Here is a 13,941-nt window from a genome sequence, read left to right as displayed (position 1 = left end):
ATATTAGCTATACAAAAAGCAAAATGTGTTTAAGAACATATATAATATAGTATATAATCATTATACAGTACAAGATTCAGCTGTGAATAATATTTACATATTCATAATAACATACAAATAAAAATTTTTGATAATGAGCATGTATCATTTTCACCAAATGTATTAGAATGATTTTTCTTTAAAATATTTAGAGGACCAAATGGTAATGTTTACATCTTAACAGTGGTTTACTTGGGGAATACAGTCTTGGGACTACGGATGATTATTTACCCTTTTATTTTTTGGAAATTTCTGGCTTTTCTGATGCCTAAGTATTTTTGTAGGTCCTATTGTAAAATATATTTTAAGATAGTTTCAACCAGATGATCTACCCCTCAGAATTTTCCAGATAAATAACTTGAGTCCTGTTGATCTTTAACCACTAAACCCTGAGTGATTGTTTCTTTTCTTGCCAAACTTTGAAGACAAAGTTAATTGCATTACAAATTATAAATACACGGTGAATAATGTATACCAATACTTTTATATATCTTTCAATATTGAAATAAAATTTAAAATATCAAATTATAGCCAACAACAGAGAAACAATGGTGAACAAAAGCATTTCCATATGTCTTTCATTGATGTTTATAATTTGAAAAAAGGGAATTAGAAAGTAGAAGATATATGTACTGGATTACGTTTAGGTTGAATGACTTTTGGTTTAAAGGCATATTGGTTTCAAAACCATATGTGATCCCTTATACCTAAGAGGGATAAACATTTATAGGGAAAGATAATACATTATATTCACTTATTCAGTTGAATTTTCCCATTTCATGATTACACATTCATTCCAATATATGAATTTTGAGGGTCTCTTTATGGTGCTGTGTGCAAGAAACATGGTTATTAAAGGTGCTATGTTATTTAAACATTCTCAGGACTGAAAAAAATATCAGGCAAATAGTGGATAGGCTTGAGATAGGAAATTGTCAAGCTGACTATTCTCTTAGAACAATTTGACTGTTGGACCCTAGCTGAACAATAGCCACAAACTCAGGTGAGATTCAGTTATTCAGTGGAAGAGAATAAAGAGAAAAGGGAGTTCTTGGGATGAACGGACTGAATAATAGTCTGTTTGGAGCTGAAGCTTAGCATGGCCTTTTCCTAGAGAGACACAGTCAAGGACTTTACCCAGGAAGTCCACATGTCTTTGGAGCAGGAATAAGTTTCATGACTTGAGGGAGTTTCTTACTTATCGTACAGGAAAACATAGTGAGGATACATGCTCGGGCAGGGGTAAAAATGGTTGGTATGCAATCAAGAAAGCAAGGCAGACTTTTCAGGAGCCAGAAAGAAAAAGAATTGACCAGAGCCTGAACTCAGGGGATTGTTCAAAGTCACTTTGAAAATCTTCTTCTTGCTGGGCTCTGTACTTGCTCTGTGTCCCTCTCTTTTCACATCAGTATTCACAAATGAAGCAAATGTGCCCAAAGGAGCAAACTTTTCTTTTCCTGGCATTAGTTCGAGAATTTCTTGGTAAGTTTTGAGAAGTCCTGACACTAATATGGAGACAAGAACGTCAATCAGTATCACAAATTGTAACATTCGAAACGACTTATTTTTATTGGTAGTGAAAGCAACAAAGTCCTCCCGAAGTCCCTGTGGAGTCCTCATTAAATGCGGCACACAACTTCTCTCAGGTTGGAATTGGGTTCATGCTCTTGTGCCTCCATATTTATGCATTTCAGTTGTGCTTTCTGCTCTTAGAGAATTTTTTTGTTGCTTGAGACCTTTATTTCTGGCATTTCACAAATCCGAAACATATTGAAGAAACAAGGCACATCATTCCAATTTTTCCTGGGATTTGAAGAGTCTCGGATGGTGGCACAGTCCTCCACTGTCACTATATTATTGGGCTCCCCGACATCCCAGAAGCTGAAAGAGAATAATGCAGAAGATTTAAAATCCCAGCTACAAGAAGTCAAGTCATCTACTATGCTAGGCAAATGACATTTGTGTTGTATAACTTCACAACAGTTTCATTAGTTAGGCATTATAATCTCCATTTTATTTTATTTTTTTAAAAGATTTTATTGATTTATTTGGCCGAGAGAGAGGAAGTGCACAGCAGGGGGAGAGGCAGAAGGAGAGGGAGAAGCAGACTCCCTGCTGAGCAAGGAACCCCACTTGGAGCCTGACCCCAGGACCCCGAGATCACAACCCGAGCTGAAGGCAGACGCTTAACTGACTGAGCCACCCAGGTGCCCCTATAATCTCCATTTTATTGGTAAGGAAAAGGAATCCCAGAAAAGCTGAACCATTTGTCTAAGTCATAGAGTTTATGAGGAGTGAAGCTGGACTGGATATTGCTGACATTCTATTCTGTCATGCTCCCTCATGGTTGTCCACCCATAATGAGTAGCTATTGATATTCTGGTGGGTTTGTTTCCTTCACACTCATATCTCATCTTAAGTTTGGTTCCTTATATTCCACACCGAATTTGTATTCACTTAGGTACATACCTCAGTGGTGTTACAGTGCTGTAGTGAAGCAACTTTCTAAAGTCTCAGCACATCTGGCCTGTACTCTTAGAACCGACATTAACCTTCCTGACCTTTAGTTTCCTCAAATGCTAAGTGAAGATTAATAATATCAATGTATCTCAGAAAGGTGTAATTTAGGTAAAATGAAATAATGAATGAGATAAAAACTTTGAAAACTCCAAAGTGCTGTGCTCTCATGATGTAAGGTCATTATTAAGGAGAAAAGAGACACTCCATAAATATGCTTTTCAAATCACTATTTTTGTCTCATTTACTAGTCTGGGGCATAAGATTCTGAATTTCACTCTGTCTTTGTGGCATTTCCAATGAACTAGTCTTGAAATCTAACCCTCTCCTTCTTTTCATCTGTTATTTCCCCTTTATTCAGACAGTCTCAGGAATTGGGAGCACTAGATCCTCATGCTTCCTTCATCTATCTTCTTGCATGTCGTTGTCACCAAAGGTTGACCTGAAGATATCTCGTGGAAGAGAAGGAGGTTCTGAGAACTCCCTGCAACAATGGTCTAACTCTGGGATTTGAGACAGTGTTCTAATTCTCCTGCAAGAAGGAAATTACCTGAGAGTTTCTGACAAAGGTGTTCCATCTACCCATTGCCACCGACCCTCATTCACCTGGTCTGTCAGTCCAATATAGAACTCTCTCCTTTTAGGTTTCGCAAAGAAAAGGAATTCCTATGGAAGCAACACAATTATTCCAATTTTGAACAAATGTTGAAGGTAATTGTTATTAACAGATAAAGTATGACATTTACTACAGATAATAGATAAGTGGCTCTGAAAGTGTAAGATCATGGAGGATTATCTTCTCATTTTTTTTCATTGTGGGAAAAATATACCTACTGTAGAATCAAATCTTTAATGGAGAAGGAGGTTCTCGATAACTCATTCAAAGTTTATCGACTGTTATTTGTAGCAAAATCTACTGTATATATCCAGCATGAAACATTATTCATCACAGCTTAAAGACGGTGGACATATCTGACATAATCATGTGATATGCTCATCAACATAAGAGCCACTCTAAAATGAACTCCCACCCCTTCCCCCTGCCCCTGCCCCATCTTCCTAATAAAGAAACTGAACATGGAAATTCCCTTTTCTTTTAGGCTCTTCTAGTGATGAAAATCGAGTAAGTATCGACTTACAGAAATAGTAGGAACAGCATGCATTTCAATACATTCATTTAACAAATAGTAATTGTGGCCCAAACACTGTATACACATATGGAGAAAGGGATAGATCCTGTGGAGAAGGTCACATTGACACCAGAGGAGGCTGCACTCCAACTACCTGCTCCTCCTGCGTGTTGATAACAACCAGATGGGCTCCCATGTTGGAGCAGTTTTTTAAACTTGATGCCCAAGACATGGTGTTAGTAGAAAAGAAGTAGCAGCTAGATTGAAAATGTACCCAGTCCGATGGACAGCAATTCTTGACTGAACCTAGGAGGAGAGAAGTTTCCATGAGTGTCCTAGCCCAGTGGAGCATCATGTAGCATTTTGCTAAGACTTGGAACAAGACTACATATATAAGAGCGTAGGGAGTATATTTCTGAGATATTTCCAAATTCCCTATTCTCTATATTTTTTTCTCCTTCACTTCATTTGGAAGCAAGTGAAGAATGAAAAGAAAATGCATTCCTGGAGATAATACCTTCCACTTCTAGATTTTCTGTTGAGACATATCTCAAATTTATTCTAAAAGTTTTCTGTAATGTCCCCAAGATTTCCTGTCTCGATGCTAATTGCATTTTCAAAGTTCTAGAACTGTTTTCTTACCAATTCCTCAACATTCTTATATAGTACAGGCAAGATTTTACATTTCGTTTTTGAAAAACAGAACATCATGCAACTACTTTATTTGTCTCCAAATCAATCTAGAAGCCAAAAAAAAAAAAAAAAAGTGTTGATATAAGGGCTCCTGGGTGGCTCAGTTGTTTAAGCATCTGCCTTTGGCTCAGGTCATGATCCCAGGGTCCTGGGATGGAGCCCTGCATCAGGCTCTCTACTCAGTGGGAAGTCTGCTTCTCCCTCTGCTCCTCCCTGACATTCATGCTTGCACTCTCTGTCTCTCTCTCTGAAATAGATGAATAAAATCTTTAAAAAAAGTGTCGATATATAAATGTTGATGTTCAAATTTGAGGACTATTATACCCGATCCATCATTGGAGCAGGAGAAGTCCATGAATGCCTCATGTAGCTGGAACTTATTCTCATCACAGAGTTGAAAGACACGATATGTCACTGTAAAGAAAGGGTCAGACTTAATATTCATTATTCTTGATAAAAATATATTTTATCATTTTTGTATTTATAACAAAAGTACCAATAATCATCATGGTTTCTTTTTCTTTTCTTTTCCTCTTTTTTTTTCTATTTGTCTTTCTACACAGAGAGGCACCAAGATTTACTTACTCGAAGAAAGAAGATGGAATTCACATTTCATGGTTTTCCTGATTTATGAAGATGAATGTACTTTATTTCAGGTCTAAAGGCCCAGAGAAAACAAATGCATTTTCACTCTCTCTTATGCCAACCCTCCCTACCTTTCTTCCAAAAAGTGATTTTGTCATGCCTCTGGCTAGGATCCCATAGAGAAGCTTATCGTAATGATAGGAGTACAAAGGGGAAGACTCAAGGCCACCAAGGAGATGAAAAGTGTCTATCATTAAAAATGTGTCAGAGGTCGCTGAAATTTGGTAACCGTTCTGTACTAGTTGGGGTTCTAGTTGAGCAATAACCTGGAGAAAAATACCCTTTTGGGGGGAAGAGAACCCACAGGCAACAAGAAAGATTTTACTCCTAATATTCACCAGGGAGATTAAACTTGACCTTTTGAACTCACCAACACATCTGGTGATAAAACAGGCACTGAGCAGTAGCATGGAGACCCCAGCAACAGTCCATAAGAGCACTTGGGAAGACAAGCATCTTTTCTCTGTAGAAAGAAATACGCAAACATGGTCAATCTTCCCCTAGCAAGATACAAAAGAAATTCTTATTCAACCACTTATCTCCTTCCCACTTGCACTATTCTATATGGAGTAATTCTCAAACTTCAGCACGCATCAGAATCGTTTGGACGGTGTGTTGAAAGACAGGTGATGGCGCCTCACCTCTAGAGTTAACAATTCATTAGACCTGGTACTGAGCCAGCAAGTTCCCAGAAGCTGCTGAAGCTGTTGGTCTGGAAACCATCTTTCGGAACCGCTAGAATAAGCCATTGCTAATCTTAAGATTCATGAACTGAGACAGATGGGCAATTTTTCCTTCCTAAGTCTCCCAGATTTTTCCCCTTCTTTTCCTATCTTTCCCTTTCTCCCTCTTGCCCGCTCTGTTTTTCTTGTCTCTCTCCTGCTCTCCTCTTTTCGGTGTTTCATTTCCCAAACCCTCTGTAAATCAATTCAGATAAAACGTTGGCCATGCTCTAGTAGCTCCTCTCCGCTCCCCCCCACCCCACCGCCCCATACACATTTTACAGACAGGAAAGTGGGTTGCAGAGAAGTGAGGTGATTTGCCCAACACAACACAGGGGCAGGGTGGGCAGAGCAGTCTGATTCAGCTCCCTGGAATCCAGCCCAGTGATCCTCAGTACAACATATGGCCCCTAACCACTGCCTCAGCTTCCTCTCTTGCGTTCTGTCTCTGTCTCCCTTCTTTTGTTCTAGTGGAGACTTTTCTATTGTCCCGTCCCTCAAAATATTTATCACCTCTTCCCAAAAGAAAGATCTATGAAAAAAAGGGAGAGTTGCAAATGTTACCTGTGCCTTGTGATATAGATAGTTGGCATGAATTCATTCTCTTCCTCCCTTTCTCCCTCTTTCCCTCTCTCTCTCTCTCCTCTCGTCAGTTTCTGAGTCTTGTTGGTAAGATTCAAGGAAAATGAATCTTTTTCTGTTTTTTAAGAAGTGCAACCCTAAGACATTATAATATTAACGTGTCCTGTGGCTTTGTGTTTCAGTCAGGGTTTCCTTTCTTGCATAAGGAGGACAAGGGATTTTACCGGGTGACAAGTCTGACAAGTCTGTCTCTTTCTTCAGGAAACAACTAAATGGGGGAATGGTGAAGTGGTTAAATATCAACAGAAATGGGCTGAGCGTGCAGACACATCAGGGGCTGAAAAATACTGGTGGAAAAATTTTGGTGGATAAAATTTCTCTACTTTCTTGTAGGCCTCACTCATCCTTCAGTCTGCCCTTGACATTTGTGGGGCCCTCCTCTGCACTTCTAATTTCACTTTCAGTCCTTGCCACCACACATTTGTTAACTGGTAAGAGGCCCAACTCCAAATCTTCACACTTGGCACAGAGCTGCGCGTATAGTATATGCATTTACAACTTAGCCATGTGAATTCCTTTTCCTATTTTATGTTTTTTTCTTCCTCCTTCACTTGCTTCTCTTGAACCTTCTGGATTTCTCTCGTGTTGTGTATGTTGCATTGTGGGTTTGTATCTCTTCTATCAAAGTGTTCAACACTAGGCAATCTCACAGGTCTGCCCCAGTTGAACCGCCTCACGTGGTATGACTACTTTGAAATTCAGCTCCATTCCTCATGTCAAAACAGCTTCTGGAGCCTTCGAGACTCAGCAAGTAGTTTCATTCTATTCTTCTAAATTATTTAGGGATTTTTGTTTTATATTAGGGCCTATTTTAGGAGAAATAAATTTGAATGCCAGAAGAAGCAATTTCAGTTAGACATGAAAATATCATGCTTCTCTGGAAGGTTAGTTAGATGTAGTAGTGTTCCACTCCTTTCCTTAAAAATACTTAAGGGGGGTGGGGGGATGGGTTAGCCTGTGATGGGTATTAAAGAGGGCACATTCTGCATAGAGCACTGGGTGTTACGCACAAACAATGAATCATGGAACACTATATCAAAAACTAATGATGTAATGTATGGTGATTAACATAACAATAAAAAATTAAAAAAACACTTAAGAACAAGATCAAACTGGTCTCTATGGATTAAAATTCACAAGTGTCAGAAGGCATTAGTAATATATATATATGACCTGGTAATCCCCACACCAATGACTCACAGACTTCACATCTTAGAAAATATCCTTGTTCTCAGTGGGACTTTTTATTGTTTCAATGTATTGCTCAATTTCCTCTGCATCCTCTATTTTATAGTTATATAGATTTATTAAAGAAAATTTTAAAATTCTACATGCATATATCATAAAATATTTGCACCTCTAACATGGATCTTATCAGCACTTGGTTTTTGACCAGTAAAAAAAGATGATCTAGTTGGATGAGTTAAGTATTAAATGATGAATCATAATGACTACAGTCAATAATTTGTTATGATCAATCAGTAATAACTAATATCAATAAATGATTATATGTTAATATATGAATTATATAATATGATTATATGTTAATATGAATATGCAATTAACTAATATTACTAACCAAGAAATTAATATCTTAATATCAGTCAAAATATGTATATGTTTTTATTCTTTGTTTTATCACTTTTATAACTGATTATAATTTTATCACCAAATTATAAAAGTAATATTTTTATGGTTAACAGTATGAGAAAAATGTGGCAAATAAAAGACCTCCCATCTGTCCTAAGTGCACTCTTCTAAAGTCAACCATGCTTGGTTGGTTGGTTAAGTGTCTATCTTCAGCTCAGGTCATGATCCCAGGACAAGTCCCACATCAGGCTCCTTGCTCAGTGGGGAGCCTGCTTCTCCCTCTGCCTGCCACTCCCCCTGCTTGTGCTCTCTCTCTCTCTCACTCAGATAAATAATAATAAAAAAAAAGATTTAAAGTCAACCATGCTTAAAAGATTTCTTGCATATACCTTGAGACATTTTCCAAGCTTATATAAGTCGAGTTTATATAAGATATTGCTTATTCATTTTTAGTCAAATAAGATCATACCTGAAATACTTTTATGTGTTAAAAATTACTTTTATATTCATCAATGTATTTGGGTATCTATCTTCTTAACTCTAAACTTTTCTGCAATTTATAAATGGGCACAAATAATTTCTAGTTTTTCCTTCCTCTAACACATAAGGTAATGGCTACCTTTATACATATTTACAGGTGCTCACTATTTGGCTCAATGATACATGCCAAATGTTGAAAATCATTATTTGGCTTGAGCTTTCATCATAGAATAACATTCTGGGCTATAACCATAAATATAAAATTTTGTCTGAAGGCAATTTTCTTTTTCTTTTTTAATATTTTTAAATATTTTTTATCTATTTTTAAAGATTTTTATTTATTTATTTGACAGAGAGAGACACAGCAAGGGAGGGAACACAAGCAGGGGGAGTGGGAGAGGGAGAAGCGGGCTCCCTGCTGAGCAGGGAGCCCGATGCGGGGCTTGATCCCAGGACCCTGGGACCATGACCTGAGCCGAAGGCAGACGCCTAACAACTGAGCCACCCAGGCGCCCCTGAAGGCAATTTTCATTGCAATTAAATATTAAAGCCTTATTAGAGAAGTGTAACACAACACCATTACATTTGGGTACTTGACAGAGCAGCTGGTACCTGACTCTTGTGATCAGTACGCTGCTATTTTTTTATATGATACAAATTTCCTCTTCACTGTGGGAGAATAGAGAACAAGATATTTTTGAATATCTTCCTCTTCTCGAATCCCTTCTTATTCCTACTCTTAAACAAGAATTTCTTTCTGTATCAAATATGATTTTCCATGAATTTTGTTAAGTAAGATTTTGGAATTTTTCTCTCTTACGAAATTTCAAGGTGGCAAAATTTATGTTCTGCTCTTAATTCATCTGTACAAGATGTGAAAAATTCCCATGTAGAATTTAACTTAAAAGCCTTGTAGCCTAAATGGAAGTTAAATAAAACAAATGATTTATCTCATTTTTTAAAGAATATTACATCTAACAGAGGTATTCTGCAAAGACTAAAATTATGCTATAATTAATTTCTGTTACATTTGTATTATTATCTCAAATTTTATAAATGTCTGTGAAGCATATTATTTAAATTTTGGTGAATAATTTTATTAAAGCTATCCAAACATTGTACACTTTTCTTTTGAGATTTATATATTTATTTTAGAGAGAGAATGATAGCACGAGCAGAAGGGGCAGGGAGAGGGAGAGAGAGAATATGAAGCAGACTCCACACTGAGTGTGGAGCCCAACACGGGGCTCCATCCCAGGACCCTGAGATGATGACCTGAGTCAAAACCAAGAGTCAGACACTTAACCAACTAAGCCACCCAGGTGCCCCTGCACTCTTTTTAAATATTTGTAGTTATTACCAATTTTCCTATTTTTTTATTTTTTTATTTTTATAATTTACAAATAGAGAGCTTTACAACAGAGATGGTAAGAATATAACCATTTGAAATGGTGGCTGTGTGATGATGATTAGATCAGAATGCACATTCCTTAGGGAATTACTTGACTTGCACATCCTAAGCCCTTAGTTAGGTTTGGCTGTAGCCTCCTCTCCCTTCCAGTTTGGATCTGTTTGGAGCAGATTGGGAAGAGGGAGCTACAGGTCTATTGAGGACTCAGTCAGAGATGAGCTAAGTCACAGGAATAGCATGTAAAGCACAAGAAGGAAGCAAGCAGCTTTCACTGAAGCCCTAATGAGATCTGTTTGTGGGACAAGAACAAGTTATTCATCTGCTTTTTACCCAGGCTCATCCCAATTTGATGTTGCTTGCCTTTGGTTCTAAAAATCCTGCTTTAGGCTTCAGTCAGCTCCCACTGCATTTTGGCAGCTGAAAATCAAATCTCTTTCCTCTGGCGATAGAACCTCCCCATAGAACTACCCTTGATATGTTGATAATGCTGCCCTTGTGCTTCTCATGTATCTCAGTAAAGGAAGGTGTTATTTCCTATCACGAATTCAATTATCACCTTTTTCCTCAGTTTCTAATCAACAGTGGCCTTTAATGTTTGAGAAGATTTGCTCTGTGAGCTTCTATGATATTTGCAAAGAGAAAGGGGATGGAGGAGAATGTTAGAGCTCAACGCAGTGATCTAATTTAATACATTCATCACCGACAAGACACTGTGTCCCAAATAGGAGAGATTATTTGCTGGAGATCATGTAAATATTGAGTGGCAGAACAAGGTGTAAGACTCAGATCCTCATATCAGTGCTGGGTGCTGTTTTTTCCTATTTCTTGCCTGCCTCCTTACTAGCGAGTACGTTTTCTCGCAAAGGCGGTTGAGAAAATAAAGTTGCCTTTACACGGTCTGCCATCAAAAGGCCACAAACCCTGGATTTAAAGAGCAATCATGGAATTTTGACTGCCTTTTCTCTGAATTTACAAAGTAGAGCAAAGGAAAACACACATTCTCTACATATTCGTAATTTCACGTGTGAATTAAACAATTCATAAATTTTTATTGAGCTATAATTTACAGGTAGCATTGTATAAATTGAAGACATACAACATGTTGGTTTGATACAGTTACATATTACAGTATGATTACCACTGTAGCATTAGCTAACACCTCTATCACATCGTATAGTTATTATTTCTTTTGCATAGAAGTAAGATCTGGTCTCTTTGCAACTTGGAAGTTTATTTTATAATGTAATATGGTTGACTATAATCTCCATGCTTGGCATTAAGTCTTCAAGGGTTATTTCTCTATTAGCTGCATGTTTGTACCCTTACATAACATCTTCCCAAATATTTAACTGAGCATTAGCAATGTGGATGGGATAGAAGGTACCTGTTTGTGAGGGTATTATCATAGTAATTCAAGTAGGAAAAAGGAATAGTGGTGTAAGATATACCTCCACAGCTACCCTCTAACAGTACTAATCATTCGTTATTTACTATATGTCACTCACTGGGTTAAGCTGTTTTCACAAGTCTCATTCAATGATCACAACAATCAATAATGAGGTCCTATTATTAATCTCATTTTAATGATGAGTAAATTGAGCCAAGATGGAGAGGTTGAAGGACATTTCTCCACGCATTAAGATGTAGGAATGAGATCTTGCCATTTGCAACGACGTGGATGGAACTGGAGGGTGTTATGCTGAGTGAAATAAGTCAATCAGAGAAAGACATGTATCACATGACCTCACTGATATGAGGAATTCTTAATCTCAGGAAACAAACTGAGTGTTACTGGAGTGGTTGGGGGTGGGAGGGATGGGGTGGCTGGGTGATAGACATTGGGGAGGGTATGTGCTACGGTGAGCGCTGTGAATTGTGCAAGACTGTTGAATCACAGATCTGTACCTCTGAAACAAATAATGCAATATATGTTAAGAAAAAAAAAAAAGAAGAAGATAGCAGGAGGGGAAGAACGAAGAGGAGTAAATCGGAGGGGGAGACGAACCATGAGAGACGATGGACTCTGAAAAACAAACTGAGGGTTCTAGAGGGGAGTGGGGTGGGGAAATGGGTTAGCCTGGTGATGGGTATTAGGGAGGGCACGTTCTGCATGGAGCACTAGGTGTTATGCACAAACAATGACTCATGGAACACTACACCAAAAACTAATGATGTAATGTATGGTGATTAACATAACAATAAAAATTTTAAAGAAAAAATAAATAAAATAAATAAATCTTTAAAAAAAGATGTAAGAAACAAAGTCACAATTTAAGCCCATAAAAATTTTTTCAAAAAAAGACCTTTTTAATAACTATTTAATATTAGTTAAGTAATTTTTACTACAACCTTTGCGTGCATTTGGATTCATTGTGAATGTTTACATATTTAAGTTTAATCAAGCAGGAGACATATAAATTGAATTAAAAAGTCTCTACATGATTTGTTTTTGAAATTTCTTTCAGTGTGATGAAATACAAATCTATATATATTATCAAGAATAAAATGCTACAATAATGGTTTTGAAAAAGCTGTTAAATTTGTATATAAAGTCAAATATCAAGAATTTCATTTAAAATAATTTTTAAATGGGGCGTTTTCTTCTTCAAGGAACAGTATGGGCAGGGAAACCACAGAAAATTCAAGGCTCAGACACCACTGTAAAGCTTTTGCAGGTCTCCTGGTTGGGTAAGACCCATTATAACCAAACCATTGTGAGTTTGCTCCTTGGTGAGTCACAGATCCACCAGGCAGAGCTGTTGCACAAAGGAAACTTTATTTGCAGCAAATGAGATCACAGGGAATAACTTCCAAACCCACGGCCCCCTAAGCAAGGGTGAATGGGTTCCTTTTATTTAGGGTTCAGATGAATATTTAGATAGGGAAGCCTTGTCACCCTATGTAGAGGTGGGCATAAGGCCGTGCATGCACCTTAAGGAGACATGCCTATACAGACATTGTATGTTATGTAGATGAGGCCTGTGGTCCTCCTTGGGTGGAGATTTCAGTATTATGATGAAGTAAAGGTAATTGTCAGTCATTCCAGAGGTCACTCCGTGGTCCATCTAGGAGGCATGAGTGGGCGGTCACTTTCAAACTGGTCTGGGTGGTTTGGGCTGACTGGAGGTCTTGTTGGGGCAGTCACTTCACTCGAGGGGTGGTTTTGGTTTCCATTTGCCTGAGTGAAGAGATAAACTGGAAAAAAGGGCTTACGGTAAAATGGGGGACAATGGTCAGTGAGTACAAGCAGGTGGGAGGTAAAGGCCAGGTCTTGGGGTCCAGCTGGTGACACCATGTTGTCCCAGAAGCTCTGACTGATAAGAGTCAGCCTATCCAACCCCTAAGAACGTGAAAGAGATGCAAAGCTTTGTAGGGATTTCGGGGCTATGGAGGACTTTTATTCCCCACCTGGCACAGTCCCTCCATCCCTTATGTCACTTGGTGAAGAAAGGGCACATGTGCAACCGGGAATCGGAGACATAAACTGCCTTCGAGAAAGCGTAAGTGCTAGTGAGGCATGTTAAATCTCTGGGCATCTCCCAAGCAGGGCTAGCATTTGAGTTAGTTGTATCTGTGACTCTGGGGGGTATGGGTCAGGCACTGCGGCAGAGTCAACAGAAGGGGAGAGTGCCCCTCGGATTTTGGTCCCAGCTCTGGAAGGGGGCAGAGACCCAACATACTCCCATGGAGCATGGAACAGTAGCTCCTAACGGTATACACAGTGTTCCTCCAGGGAGAGCCTCTCACGAAGGAACAGCAGATCGTGGTGAGAACTTCTCTGCTTGTTAAGGGGTGGGTTGAGAATATGTTCCGTTGACCCACCTCAGCCGTGGCTTAAACTCCTGCTTTGAATGAGTGACATGTCTCTTTGTACAGAGGAGCACCCTGTCCACCAGCCCACTGTCTCTAGAAAGGTGCGTGCTACAAGGTCTTGTGGAGTATGTTGATCCTCCAGATGCCCTGACCCCTATTTCTACAGAAGCCCCTGTAGCCTGCAAAGAGGGGGCAAAGGAAATTCTTGCCCATGCCTGGGATACAGACAGGTCTAGTCCAGGAAGTCCACCCACATGGA

The 13,941-nt window shown here is 38.6% G+C and overlaps 1 protein-coding gene across 2 annotated transcripts; it reads right to left on the bottom strand.

Annotated features, from left to right (window-relative positions):
- Positions 1-3: 3 nt before the first annotated feature.
- On the bottom strand, positions 4-6,432 carry CLEC4E (C-type lectin domain family 4 member E). 2 transcript variants are annotated; one of them, XM_025862757.2, is made up of 6 exons: positions 6,311-6,432; positions 5,395-5,487; positions 4,704-4,793; positions 3,841-3,992; positions 3,107-3,222; positions 4-1,920 (listed from the first exon to the last, which is right to left on the bottom strand). In XM_025862757.2, the coding sequence occupies exons 1-6, from the start codon at positions 6,345-6,347 to the stop codon at positions 1,749-1,751; spliced, it is 660 nt and encodes a 219-aa protein (XP_025718542.1). In that variant the 5' UTR covers positions 6,348-6,432; the 3' UTR covers positions 4-1,748. The 2 variants fall into 2 exon arrangements, with proteins under 2 accessions (XP_025718542.1, XP_025718543.1); XM_025862758.2 differs by having other exon boundaries at positions 3,961-3,992.
- Positions 6,433-13,941: the final 7,509 nt, after the last annotated feature.

Source organism: Callorhinus ursinus, unplaced genomic scaffold (genome assembly GCF_003265705.2).
Source record: "Callorhinus ursinus isolate GAN/ISIS: 27379988/994484 unplaced genomic scaffold, GSC_fseal_2.0 scaffold132, whole genome shotgun sequence".
Classification (NCBI taxonomy): Eukaryota; Metazoa; Chordata; class Mammalia; order Carnivora; family Otariidae; genus Callorhinus; species Callorhinus ursinus.
The sequence above is the reverse complement of the archived record's forward strand: the minus strand, read 5'-3'. Positions and strand labels throughout refer to the sequence as shown.

Bases quoted from the DNA above. Each gene is read 5' to 3' on its own strand.
- CLEC4E (XM_025862757.2), bottom strand. From the start codon at position 6,347: ATGAATTCATGCCAACTATCTATATCACAAGGCACAG. The intron at 4,794-5,394 runs GTGAGTTCAAAA...CTTTCTTTACAG, and splicing joins TTTTATCACCAGATGTGTTG to TGACATATCGTGTCTTTCAA. The intron at 3,993-4,703 runs GTATAATAGTCC...CTCTCCTCCTAG, and splicing joins CTGCTCCAATGATGGATCGG to GTTCAGTCAAGAATTGCTGT.